Genomic DNA, 13,313 nt, shown 5'->3' with positions numbered 1-13,313 from the left:
AGAGGGAGACTCCATCACAAAAAAAAAAAAAAAAAAAAGCCTCAATTTAAATCTAAGACCTGCCACATACGAGCTGTGTGACCTCAGGCAGATTCTTAACCTCTCAGTTTCCCATTTGTAAAATGGAGATAGTAATAGTAACTACCTCACAGTGCCCTTAAGAGGACTAAATAAGTTAAAATACCAAGTGCTTAGATTAGAACCTGGCATATAGAAAGTTCTGTATAAACATTTACTTACTACTTTTTTTCTTTTTCTATGTCACGTAGTGAACCAGAACCACAGATTTTGGATTTTCAAACCCAGCAGTATAAACTCTTTCCACTCCTGGCCACTGCCTATGCCTTCCAGTTTGTGGGCGCATACATGAAGGAGACCTATCACCGGATTAACGAAGGCATTGGTCAAGGGGACCTGAGTGAACTGCCTGAGGTATGAGTTTGGTCTCATTCACTCATGGGCACCCTTCTGTTTCATGGTTGCCTGTTGGATGAGGTCCAGAGATAACTAAATGTTGGTATTTCCTGAAAAGAAGTATGTATTCTGAGAACTTCTTCTGGTTGAAAGTAGATCAGATATGAAGATCTGTGGGGTTTGTTTTTCAGTATTTTTAGTGTTATCAGAAATACTGTACCATGTTGATTATTTGTCAATCAAGGAAATGTAAGTGGTGAATGTTTAGCCAAGTAGAACAGCTTAGATGGGCATGGGTAGTGTTCTGTATTCTTCTGGCCAGTCGGACAGCTGTGCTTCTTCAGTTTGCATGTGTGGCAGCTGTGTTTTGACAGTGGCCAAGGTGTTAGAGGAGGGGTGTGTTTTCTCATTGGTTCTTGGGCTCTCAGCACCACAGATGTCCTGACAGATCTGTGCTTGTCCTCTCAGCTTCATGCCCTCACCGCTGGACTGAAGGCTTTCACCTCCTGGACTGCAAACACTGGCATTGAAGCATGTCGGATGGCTTGTGGTGGGCATGGCTATTCTCATTGCAGTGGTCTTCCAAATATTTATGTCAATTTCACCCCAAGCTGTACCTTTGAGGGAGAAAACACTGTCATGATGCTCCAGACGGCTAGGTGAGAGTCAAATCCGCGATTGCTCCCATCTGTTCATAAGAATGTTCTAGTCCTTTTCCTAGGTTCTTGTTCCCATGGTTTTTCTTCACCGTATATATATATTTGTTCCTTAAAGGTATACTTTTGCCTTCCATCCTGACTCACGGTTTTTATTTCGTGGTGAGGCTAGAGAGTATGAAGCACCTGTTACATAGCTTGAAGTTGTATCAAGGGGTAGAGTTACTGGGCTGGGCACAGTGGCTCATGACTGTAATCCCAGCACTTTGGGAAGCTGAGGTGGGCAGATCATGAGGTAAGGAGTTCAAGACCAGCTTGACCAACATGGTGAAACCGTGTCTCTACTTAAAAAATACAAAAAAATTAGCCGGGCATGATGGCACATTGCCTGTAATTCCGGCCTACTTGGGAGGCTGAGGCAGAAGAATCGCTTGAACCTGGGAAGCGGAGGTTGCAGTGAGCCAAGATTGCGCTATTGCACTCCATCCTGGGCAACAAGAGCGAAAACTCCATTAAAAAAAAAAAAGGCCAGGTGTGGTGGCTTACTCCTGTAATCCCAGCACTTTGGGACGCCAAGCCGGGTAGATCACTTGAGGTCAGGAGTTAAGAGACCAGCCTGGCCAACATGGTAAAACCCTGTCTCTACTAAAAAAATAAAATATTAAAAATTAGCCAGGAATGGTGGCAGGTGCCTGTAGTCCCAGCTACTTGGGAGGCTGAGGCAGGAGAATCATTCATTTGAACCCAAGAGGAGGAGGTTGCAGTGAGCTGAGATCTGGCCATTGCACTCCATCCAGCCTAGGCAACAAGAACGAAACTCCATCTCAAAAGAAAAAAAAGAAAGTAGAGTTACTAAAAGCATGTTTACTGGTGACTTTTAGGTTCCTGATGAAAAGTTATGACCAGGTGCACTCAGGAAAGTTGGTGTGTGGCATGGTGTCCTATTTGAATGACCTGCCCAGTCAGCGCATCCAGCCACAGCAGGTAGCAGTCTGGCCAACCATGGTGGATATCAACAGCCCCGAAAGCCTAACCGAAGCATATAAACTCCGTGCAGCCAGGTGAGCTCTCCCTCAAGAGCTAGAATACACAGCAGTGGGGCTGGGGCCCTGACAGATGACAAGAAGGCATGAGTACTGTTGATCATTTCCTCAGACCTCCAATCTATGTCTTCACAGATTAGTAGAAATTGCTGCAAAAAACCTTCAAAAAGAAGTGATTCACAGAAAAAGCAAGGAGGTAGCTTGGAACCTAACTTCTGTTGACCTTGTTCGAGCAAGTGAGGTCAGTGGTAGTTCTCTCTTTTTCCCCTTCCCTGCCCCCAGCATCCCGCATTTTCTGGTACAGAAACCCTAGTCACTGTATATTGAATCTTTTTCCAAGGTTCTCAAACTCTGATGTTTTCTTTTTAATCTTAGGCACATTGCCACTATGTGGTAGTTAAGCTCTTTTCAGAAAAACTCCTCAAAATTCAAGATAAAGCCATTCAAGCTGTCTTAAGGAGTTTATGTCTGCTGTATTCTCTGTATGGAATCAGTCAGAACGCGGGGGATTTCCTTCAGGTCAGTATTTTCTAAGTATAAGTCTTTTTAGTTGTTGTTTTAAGAAAAATAATTGTTGGCCGGGCACGGTGGCTCATGCCTGTAATCCCAGCACTTTGGGAGCCCAAGGCGGGTACGGTGATCACTTGAGGTCAGGAGTTCAAGACCAGCCTGGCCTGGTGAAACCCTGTCTCTACTAAAAATACAAAAATTAGCCAGGTGCAGTGGCACATGCCTGTAATCCCAGCTACTAGGGAGGCTGAGGCACGAGAATCATTTGAACCCTGGAGGCAGAGGTTGCAGTGAGCCAAGATGGCACCACTGCACTCCAGCCTGGGTGACAGAGCAAGACTCTGTCTCAAAAAAAAAAAAAAAAGAAAGAAAAATAGCCAGGCACAGTGGCTCATGCCTGTAATCCCAACACTTTGGCCAAGGCGGGCGGATCACCTGAGGTCGGGAGTTCGAGACCAGCCTGACCAACATGGAGAAACCCCATCTCTACTAAAAATACAAAATTAGCCAGGTGTGCTGGCGCATGCCTGTAATCCCAGCTATTTGGGAGGCCAAGGGAGGAGAATTGCTTGAACCTGGGAGGCGGAGATTGCGGTGAGCCAAGATCACACCATTGCACTCCAGCCTGGGCAACAAGAGTGAAACTCAGTCTCAAAAAAAAAAAAGAAAAAAAAATTATCATCCGCTTTATAGCTGTATATGCATATAATTATGTCTATCTATATACATATATATGTTTTATTTACTTATTTTGGTCTCTTTTAGGGGAGCATCATGACAGAGCCTCAGATTACGCAAGTAAACCAGCATGTAAAGGAGTTACTCACTCTGATTCGCTCAGATGCTGTTGCTTTGGTTGATGCATTTGATTTTCAGGATGTGACACTTGGCTCTGTGCTTGGCCGCTATGATGGGAATGTGTATGAAAACTTGTTTGAGTGGGCTAAGAACTCCCCACTGAACAAAGCAGAGGTAAAAATCCAGTGTCTCTGCACCTTTTTAAAAGTCTTCACTTAAATATTGAAGCAGGAAAGGCCTCTCGAAGGGGATTTATCTGTGAAAGCTCTGAAAGTACCATGGCCACTTCTGACAGTCACTTTATTTGAGCAACAGGTTCAGAAGGGAACTGGGTTGTTCCCACAGTAACCAGGGTCTTAATCAATTTCAATTTTTGATAACGAATTGAACATTTAAAAATATATACAGGCCGGGCGCGTTGGCTCACACCTGTAATCCCAGCACTGTGGGAGGCCGAGTGGGCAGATCACCTGAGGTCAGGAGTTCGAGACTAGCCTGGCTAAAATGGCGAAACCCAGTCTCTACTAAAAATACAAAAAAAGCAGCCAGGCAGTAATGGTGCACGGCTGTAGTCCCAGCTACTCGGGAATTCTCCTGCCTCAGCTTGAACCCAGGAGAACCCAGGAGGCGGAGGTTGCAGTGAGCCACGTTCGTGCCATTGCACTCCAGCCTGGGTGACAAGAGCAAAACTCTGTCTCAAAAAAAAAAAAAGTATACACACACACACACACACACACAAATAGAATAAAATACACAAAAAGAGAATTCCGTAGTGCTCTTTGGTACACCCTTTGTCTAGCAGCAATGACTATCAACTCGTGGCTAGTTGTGTTTCATCTGAACCTTCATCCCCCTCCTCCTGGGGACTATTTTGAAATAAATCTAAGACATCAGGGCCAGGCTCAGTGATGCACACCTGGGAGGCCGAGGCAGGTGGATCACCTGAGGTCGGGAGTTTGAGACCAGCCTGACCAACATGGAGAAACCTTGTTTCTACTAAAAATACAAAATTAGCCAGGCGTGGTGGCGCATGCCTGTAATCCCAGCTACTCGGGAGGCTGAGACAGGAGAATTGCTTGAACCTGGGAGGCGGAGGTTGCGGTGAGCCGAGACCATGCCATTGCACTCCAGCCTGGGCAACAAGAGCGAGGCTCCGTTTCAAAAAAAAAAAAAAACAAAAAACTAAGACATCAGATAATTTTATCCATAAATAATTCAATGCATAGCTCTAAAAGATAAGGACTCTTCAGAAACAACCACAGGCTGGGCACAGTGGCTCACGCCTGTAATCCTAGCACTTTGGGAGGCTGAGGTGGGTGGATCACTTGAATTGAGGAGTTCTAGACCAGCCTGGCCAACATGGTAAACCCCCTTCTCTACAAAAAAATACAAATAGCAGCCAGGTGTCATGGCACACACCTGTAGTTCTAGCAACTCGGGAAGCTAAGGTGGGAAGATCGCTGGAGTCTGGGAGGCAGAGGCTGTAGTGAGCCAAGATTGTGCCACTGCACTCCAGCCTGAGCAGCAGAGCAGGACTCAGTCTCAAAAAAAAAACAAAAACAAAAAACAGTATACTATTTAACATGGCAAACTGTTTATTAGTAGTTCTTCTCTCTCCTTTCCCCACAGGTCCACGAATCTTACAAGCACCTGAAGTCACTGCAGTCCAAGCTCTGAAGTGTCACAAGGACAAGTTTAATCTGCTTCAGAAAGCGCCTGTGTGCAACTCAAATTTTGTGGAATCTTTTTCGAATTCAAATAGCTATAGAGCAAATGATAAATTGACCCCTTTTTATAAATGGAGGGAAAAAAATGAACAGATTTCAGAGATTAAATGAAAAAAAGCAGATGTTTTAAGTGCAATTAACACTGAAAGAGACCTGTTAAACCATTCAGAAAAAGCTTAAGAAATGCGATATGACTTCCTTTTGTAATGCTGCTGATCCCAGTAGACTATGACTTTTGATAATTAGCAGAATTTAACTACTAAGTAGTTGATTATTTTCACATTTTAATTGCTAATCACTGGCTATATAAGTGTTTTTAAGCAAAGGTATTTTTGAAGTGGTGTAGAACCCTTCCAAGCTTTCCTGCTCAGTGTTCTACCAGACTTACCCTGGGGCCTGGCTTAAAAGCAGGATTGAAGAAAAGGGACTGGGGGAAGGAAACTTATTGGAAAACTTGATGCGAATGAGTTTCTGCTTGGCACAGTCTCTGCCTGCTTGCTCTCCTTTGCTGATGGATTGCGTTTATCAAACTATTCATGCTAGCATTTTTCCAGCGAGGGAACTTATTCCGCACGGGCCTACTGTAGGACCATTGTCTCGTGTAATTAGGAATTTTCCATTTGAAGGATCGCTAAATTGTCACAGTAGTAGGAAGTATAGGGAAACCTCTCAGCTGTGGCACTGTTGTAGCTTTGGAGTGCAGAGTGTAACTCTGGGACAATCAGATTTCACATATTCTGTCATCTTGGCATAAGCCATTAAAAGCTTGGAGGTTACTGTATTTGGCATTAAAAAAAAATGTCACTTAGGTCACCACTCCCAGACGTAGCACAGAAAAACCCTTTGACACAAACCATGTGTTCTGATTTTTGGTTCAGAAAATATTGAAACTGTGAGTTTTTTTTTTTTTTTTTTAACAACTGGGAAAAAACAAAAACAAAAAACTATAGTTAGAAAAATGGAAGTTCCATAGGTTCTATTTCTTACTCTATGTATGGCTTTGTTTTCAGTCTATTTCTAGGAGCTTTCTCTGAATCGCTAATTGTCCTTTCAGTTGAAATCTAATTTACACAATCATTCTATACTTAAAGGTTAAATACATCTTAATTAATTTTTTCTTAAAGTCAATGTAAGTCACTTTGTTTTGTTTTGTTTTTAATCTACGCCATATGCCTCATGAAACCAGCTGTTCTAGAATCAGTCCTGAGAATATGGCTTAATTCCATGGAAACATAACTCCTATCTTGGGACCTGACATAATATCTATCTATCCTGGGGAACTGGTAATATGAGAATTATAGGTTACAGCAGAAATGCTACATGTTGACAAAAGCCTTAATCGTTCCACTGGGAGAACTAATTGATAATTGTGTTAAGATTGAAGATTAACCCTGTGTTAATCTCACTTGAGTCTATCCTGACAGTAGTTCAGATTCTGGAAAATGATAAACTGACCTGCTAGATGTAGAATTGTTTCAAAATTAGTGTTGAAATACCTTGTTCACAGATGAATATCTGGGCAGGATCTGAGGGTGTTTGGAATGACACCCCCCAATCCAGTTGCATAGATGGGATGTCTTTGCAGGTTTGAGGAGATCATCGACCTGCAGAGCCCCGTTTGACCCAGTACCTCACGTTTTATTTAAATCTGGGGCCACGCGTGGTGGCTCACGCCTGTAATCCAAGCACTTTGGGAGGCCGAAGCGGGTGGATCACCTGAGGTCAGGAGTTTGAGACCATCCTGGCCAACATGGTGAAACCCCGTCTCTACTGAAAAAAATATAAAAATTAGCTGGGCATGGTGGTAGCACACGCCTGTAGTCCCAGCTACTCGGGAGGCTGAGGCAGGATAATCACTTGAACCTGGCGGGTAGAGGTTGCAGTGAGCCAAGATGGTGCCACTACACTGCAGCCTGGGTGGCTGAGCGAGACTCCGTCTCAAAAAAAAAATCTAAATCTGACATTTGATGCTATTTTTATTAATATTGGAATGTTCTGTCTTGAACTTTATTCAATATAATCAAGAATAAAGGTAGAGTAAACCTCACTGATTTGTACTATTAAGAGAGAAAAAATATGCCACACAACTAAACATAGGTTTAAATTATGAAGAAATTTAGAATAGAGGTTTATTAGATTTAGGGAACACTAAGAACAAAAAAGGAAGGAGTGATACCTGTCTGAGTGGACAGCTGTAAATCAGCTGTAATTACTGCAGTTGTAGCAATAGTTGTGAGTGGCTCCAGTCACTTTAGGAGTCCTTGGAAGTACTTGGTACACATTTGTTGGCTGTACCTTAAAGGAAGTGGCAAGTCCAGTTTGTTCTCTCTACCACACTAGACTGCCACTGACAAGTTTGGGTCTGTTGGATTCAAAATTTTGTGAGCCATTTTCACAAGTACAAAGATACATTTTAACCTTGTCTTCTCCAAAACTACTGAGTAGGAATTTTATTTTTATCTTTTTGAGACAGGGTATCACTGTCACCCAGACTGGAGTGCAGTGGTGGGATCTTGGCTTACTGTGACCTCTGCCTCCCGGGTTCAAATGGTCCTCCCTCCTCAGTCTCCTGAGTAGCTGGGACGACAGGCACGTGCCACCATGCCCAGCTAATTTGTTCTATTTTTTCTGTAGAGACGGGGTTTTGCCATGTTGCCCAGGCTGGTCTCAGACTCCTGGGCTCAAGCGATCATTTCGCCTCAGCCTCCCAAAGTGCTGAGATTATAGGTGTGAGCCACAGCATCTGGCCCAGATTGAGTAGAATTAATGAGATTTTTTGTGTGTGTTAGATAATATTGATTTAAGCCTTTTTTAAAAAAGTACTCTCAACCAAATACAAAATTGAAAATGTGAGGTTTAATAGAAATGTGTTGGCTATTTGCAATGGATTCTTCTTGCCCAAGTGTTTGGAGTTCTACTTTATGCTCTGTATTTAAAAATTAGTGACCTCAAAGCAGAGTTGATGACACAGCCTTTGGGGCCCTCATGTTCTTGTCTTTAGAACATATCACTACTAAGTATCAGCTTATCTTCAGAACATTACAACATTCACCGTGTTCATATGCTTTCTGAGAAGTCACCACTTGTAATTTCAGATCACATACACCTGAAGGCATTTTATAGTTCCTAAAGTTAACATGTTAGATCTTTTTTTTCCACCCCATGAGGGTCTCACTCTCACCCAGGCTGGAATGCAGTGGTGTGATTGTAGCACACTTTGGCCACCAACTCTTGGGCTCAAGTGGTCCTCCTGCTTTGGCCTCCTCTGAGAAGCTGGGATTACTGGTGCACACCACCACACCTGGCTAATTTTTTATTTTTTTTATTTTTGGAAATAGGGTATGGCTATGTTGCCTTGGGCCCGTCATGAACTCCTAGCCTCAGGTGACCCTCCCACCTCAGGCCTCCCAAAAGGTTGGGATTACAGGAGTGAGCTACTGCACTGGGCCAACATGTTAATTTTTTTTTTTTTTTTTTTGAGATGGAGTCTCCCAGGCGGGAATGCAATGGTGCGATCTCGACTTCACTGCAATCTTCACCTCCCGGGTTCGAGCGATTCTCCCACCTCAGCCTCCTGAGTAGCTGGGATTACAGGCACCTGCCATCACGCTCAGCTAATTTTTGTATTTTGAGCAGAGATGGAGTTTCACCATGTTGGCCAGGTGATCTGCACTCCCACTCCCCCCACACTTCCCAAAGTGCTGGGATTACAGGCATAAGCCACAAGCCACCTCACCCAGCCAACATGTTACATCTTAATTCTTGGATTTTCTTCACTGCAGGGCTTTGGGTGGAGAAATAAAACTCTTCAAATGCATAATCTTGGAGATCCCTGTGAATCAATAATTCTTTAGACAACTGCGGCTCAAAATCCCTCCTTTCCCTTTTCCGAGTTATTCCATCCATCTTATTAGAAAGGAAGTGAATTAGGTGTAGGTGGTCTGTAACACCTGCACATCTTTTTATACGTGTAGAGGGTATGCCTGGGATATATAGGTTGTCTTCAAGCAGTAGCTGCTACTACAGCTAGAGAGAGGAGGAGTGCCAGGAAACTGATGACCTGAGACCAAGAGTCTTGTTGATGTTCTGACTTAGATAAAGGTTTTGATCATTTTCATGAAATAATGCAGGGAAGTCATTTCTGCTGTTTCTTTACTACTCCATTCTTGGAGGATTAGAACAAGTCACACTGTAATTGACTAAAACGACTTTTTATTTTAAAATATTGATGATGGGGTTTTGCTTTTTTTTTTTTTTTTTTTTTTTGAGACATTGTCTTGCTCTTTCACCCAGGGTAGAGTGCAGTGGCGAAATCTTGGCTCACTGCAACCTCCGCCTCCCGGGTTCAAGCAATTCTCTGCCTCAGCCTCCTGAGAAGCTGGGATTACAGCGCCTGCCACCATGCCTGTCTAGTTTTTTTGTATTTTTAGTAGAGACAGGGGTTTCACCAAGTTGGCCAGGCTGGTCTTGGACTCCTGACCTCGTGATCCACCCACCTCGGCCTCCCAAAGTGCTGGGATTACAGGCGTGAGCCACTGCGCCGGGCCAGTGTTTTTAACTGTCCACACTTACTAAATTTTCCAGTACTTCTTCCTATGGTTCATGATAGTAAACACAGAAACATATAAGGAACATTATTAGAGTTACCAGATGTTAGCTGTTGCATATGTGCACGTTCCTAGATTCAAGGGTGTTTTTGCCTTAAATTTAAGTGGGTCATTGGTTGTCTTGGGAAGATCATGGAAAATTCGGGATTTTTTAGAATTCTGAACCAAAATATGTTTTGAGTGTTTCTTAGATTAGTAAATGTGTGATCTTCCACCTTCCACATTCAGACTGCGGACTACACTTCATAAATGCCTTTTTATTTCCAGTTATGGATTCAACTAAATGACTGCCTTGGGAGCACATAATTACTTTGCTACCTTTTTCCCCCTTTGCTGTTGTAGCTCGAGTTTGGTTCTCACCTGAGAAGATGCATTTAGCATATGTTGTTACCCAGCCCTGGCTTAATGGTGTCCTGTGGGGGTAGGGGTGGGAGGACGAGGGGCACGGGGCCAGAGCATGTGAATGGATCATGGTTGGACAGCTGTGACCTGCCAGCACTGCGGGTAAGCCAAACTACAAACCGTTCTTTCCTCTGTGACACTGAATAAACCTTAATAAAATTCATAATTAGCACATACTAGAAAAAATGTGACTTAATCTTTTTGTGGGGCGACAGTATTGGGTTTCATTCTGGCTATACAGCTTTGATTGGATCATTAAACAGGTCAGTCACTTCCCTCAAGCTTTGGGGTGTGGAATAAACACCGGTGAATTTGTGGATTCACCCGTCAACCTCCCAATATCAACACATTTCTCACGCCTCCGCGTCGGCCACGTGTCAGCCCTCAGAAGTGGGCAGGAGGAACTTTTAAGCGTCCCGGCAGTTCCCAAGAGGGCCTTTGAGCCTGGCGCCCTCTTCCCGGAGAGGCGTTGGGGCAGCTCCTAGCAACGTGCCCGCCGCCGGCAGAAGCTCGGCCCCGCCACCTGCCGCGCGCGGCTCCCTGGGAGCTGTAGTTCTTCATGGCGTCCCCACCTCCTCGGTGAGGGCGAGTGAGCCGACCGCCGACTGCGACTCCCAGGATGCCTCGCGCCCGCCTTTCCGCGGGAGGCCAGACGGCTGAGGGTGCCGGCAGCGGCTGGAAGCGGGAGGCCAGGCCTGGCCGGGCTGGGCGACCCGAATGGAGCCAGGGCCGGCGCTGGTCCCAGCGGCCGCACCTCCGGGGGCACGGCGCGTAACGGGAGGCTTCAGGGGCTGAGAGCGTTACAGGCTGCGCTCGGGGGCCAGATAGGCCGGGCGCTCAGAAGGGTGACGCATTGAGGGGCGCGGAGTCTCGGGACGGAGGGGCGACTCCGGTTAGGGGTCTTGCTTAGGGGTGGTCTCGGGATCTGTAAAACGCCTGGCATGGAGTTGGCTGAATACATGTGGGGACGGGGTTACTCTGTAGCCCTTTGGCCTTGGCAAACCAAGCCTAGAAAATCCCCATAGTCTGAGAAGCCCGTACAGGATCGATAGGAGATGCCAGAAGTTCCTTGATGTGTTATGGGACACATTTGGACTTGTAGGTCGTGAAGTCGCCATTGCAGAGAAAAAGAAACAAGGCCGGGCACGGTGGCTCACGCCTGTAATCCCGACACTTTGGGAGGCCAAGGCGGGAGGATCACTTGAGGCCAGGCGTCTGGGACGACCCTGGGCAACATAGGGAGACCCCCGTCTCTACAAAAAAATTTTAAAATTTGCCACACATGGTGGCGTGTGCCTGTGGTCCCAGCTGCTAGGGAGGCTGACATTGGAGGATCGCCTGAGCCCAAGGAGGTCGAGGCTGCAGTAAGCTATGAGAGCTGTGATCGTGCCACTGCACTCCAGCCTGGGCAACAGAGCGAGACCCTGTCTGGAAGAAAAAAAAAAAAAAAAGAAAGAAGGCCAGGCGTGGTGGCTCACACCTGTAATCCTAGCACTTTGGGAGGCCGAGACGGGCAGATCACGAGGTCAGGAGTTCGAGACCTCCTGGCCAACAGTGAAACCCCGTCTCTACTAAAAATACAAAAATTAACCGGGCATGGTGGCACGTGCCTGTATTCCCAGCTACTCGGGAGGCTGAGGCAGGAGATTCGCTTGAACCCGGGAGGCTGAGGTTGTGGTGAGCCAAGATCGCACCACTGCACTCCATCCTGGGCAACAGAGCAAGACTCCGTCTAAAAAAAGAAAAAAAAGAAAACACATGTATTCAGGGTGGGCTCTGTAGGTAAGCCCAGATAACCCTTGCATTCCAATAACAGGACAGGCCAATACTTGGGACATAAAGAGGACCCCTCTGACTCCTTTCTTCCAGGACATCCTGTAGGTGGGTTTTGGTAAAGTGGAGGAGGGGGAGGGAGAGAGTTAATTCCGAGGAAAACTGTTCTCAATGGGTCAGATTTACTGCCTATGTAAAGGGAAATATTTCCACTGTCAGTGAAAATCGTGTTGCTGGACGTGGTGGCTCACACCTGTAATCCCAGCACTTTGGAAGACCAACGCAGGAGGATTGCTTGAGCCCCAGAGTTCAATACCAACCTGAGTAACACAGTGAGACCCCGTCTCGAAAAAAAAAAATTTAAAAAGAAAAAGAATATCAAAGAGTAACCAGAGTTCATACCTGCTTTTGTGCTAAATGCTGCCTAGAAAGTAGTCATGGGTGTTGCCTGGGAAAGGGTTTCAGCCTTGGTGCCAGGCACCCACCTCCTTTCTGAAATGAGTACTTGCCACTTGCTGCATCGGCTTTCAGGGTAAGGGATGATGGCCACTGCCCTTTTTTCAAGTAATCTCAAAGCCTCAGAAAGCCCATTAAGTTATCCAGAGCACGTTTTTTTTTTTTTTTTTTTGGAGACAGAGTCTCGCATGTTGCCCAGGCTGGAGTGCAGTGGGGCAATCTCGGCTCACTGCAACCTTCTCCTCCTAGGTTCAAGCTAGTCTCCTGCCTCAGCCTCCTGAGTAGCTGAGATTACAGGCATATGCCACCATGCCCAGCTAATTTTTGTATTTTTAGTAGAAATGGGGTTTCACCATGTTGGTCAGGCTGGTCTTGAACTCCTGACCTCAAATGATCTGCCCACCTCAGCCTCCCAAAGTGCTGGGATAACAGGTGTGAGCCACCACGCCCAGCCTGAGAGTACTTTGCTCCTCTTCTGAAGTGCATCCCCTATAAGGAATTTTTAATTTATGGAAATGGGTTTTACCTCTTGAATGGGCAAAGTGAGAGAACTTTGATAACCCTTGGATTCATGCTGTTAAACCTACATCTTTTTTTTTTTTTTTTTTGAGATGGAGTCTTGCTCTGTTGCCCAGGCTAGAATGCATAGCATGATCTCAGCTCACTGCAACCTCCGTCTAGCGGGTTCAAGCGATTCTCCTGCCTCAGCCTGCCAAGTAGCTGGGATTACAGGTGCCTGCCACCACACCCAGCTAATTTTTTGTATTTTTTAGTAGAGGTGGGGTTTTACCATGTTGGCCAAGCTGGTCACGAACCCCTGACCTCAGGTAGTCCACCTGCCTCGGCCTCCCAGAGAGTTTTGGGATTACAGGCATGAGCCATCGCGCCCAGTCTTTTTTTTTTTTTTTTTTTTTTGAGATGGAGTCT

The 13,313-nt window shown here is 45.5% G+C and overlaps 2 protein-coding genes across 22 annotated transcripts in view; both read left to right on the top strand.

The window, feature by feature from the left end:
* ACOX1 (acyl-CoA oxidase 1) overlaps positions 1-10,343 on the top strand; it is a 36,983-nt gene extending 26,640 nt beyond the window's left edge. For 2 of the 4 annotated variants that reach the window (XM_055101552.2, XM_063599416.1), the window contains exons 8-15: positions 270-432; positions 883-1,073; positions 1,952-2,131; positions 2,249-2,354; positions 2,489-2,632; positions 3,389-3,595; positions 5,051-5,139; positions 8,630-10,343. In XM_055101552.2, the coding sequence (XP_054957527.1) occupies positions 270-432; positions 883-1,073; positions 1,952-2,131; positions 2,249-2,354; positions 2,489-2,632; positions 3,389-3,595; positions 5,051-5,098 (1,039 nt within the window). In that variant the 3' untranslated portion in view covers positions 5,099-5,139; positions 8,630-10,343. Of the gene's footprint in view, positions 1-269; positions 433-882; positions 1,074-1,951; positions 2,132-2,248; positions 2,355-2,488; positions 2,633-3,388; positions 3,596-5,050 lie in introns of all 4 variants that reach the window. The other 2 variants (XM_034942917.3, XM_055101554.2) reach the window with 1 other exon arrangement.
* A 182-nt stretch (positions 10,344-10,525) lies between these two features.
* FBF1 (Fas binding factor 1) overlaps positions 10,526-13,313 on the top strand; it is a 31,472-nt gene continuing 28,684 nt past the window's right edge. For 3 of the 18 annotated variants that reach the window (XM_055101550.2, XM_055101547.2, XM_055101544.2), the window contains exons 1-2: positions 10,762-10,924; positions 11,974-12,038. The gene's annotated coding sequence lies outside the window, so the exon portion shown is untranslated. Of the gene's footprint in view, positions 12,039-13,313 lie in introns of all 18 variants that reach the window. The other 15 variants (XM_024926137.4, XM_055101546.2, XM_008965818.4 and 12 more) reach the window with 10 other exon arrangements.

Source organism: Pan paniscus, chromosome 19, assembly GCF_029289425.2.
Source record: "Pan paniscus chromosome 19, NHGRI_mPanPan1-v2.0_pri, whole genome shotgun sequence".
In the NCBI taxonomy this organism is placed as follows: Eukaryota; Metazoa; Chordata; class Mammalia; order Primates; family Hominidae; genus Pan; species Pan paniscus.
The sequence above is the reverse complement of the archived record's forward strand: the minus strand, read 5'-3'. Positions and strand labels throughout refer to the sequence as shown.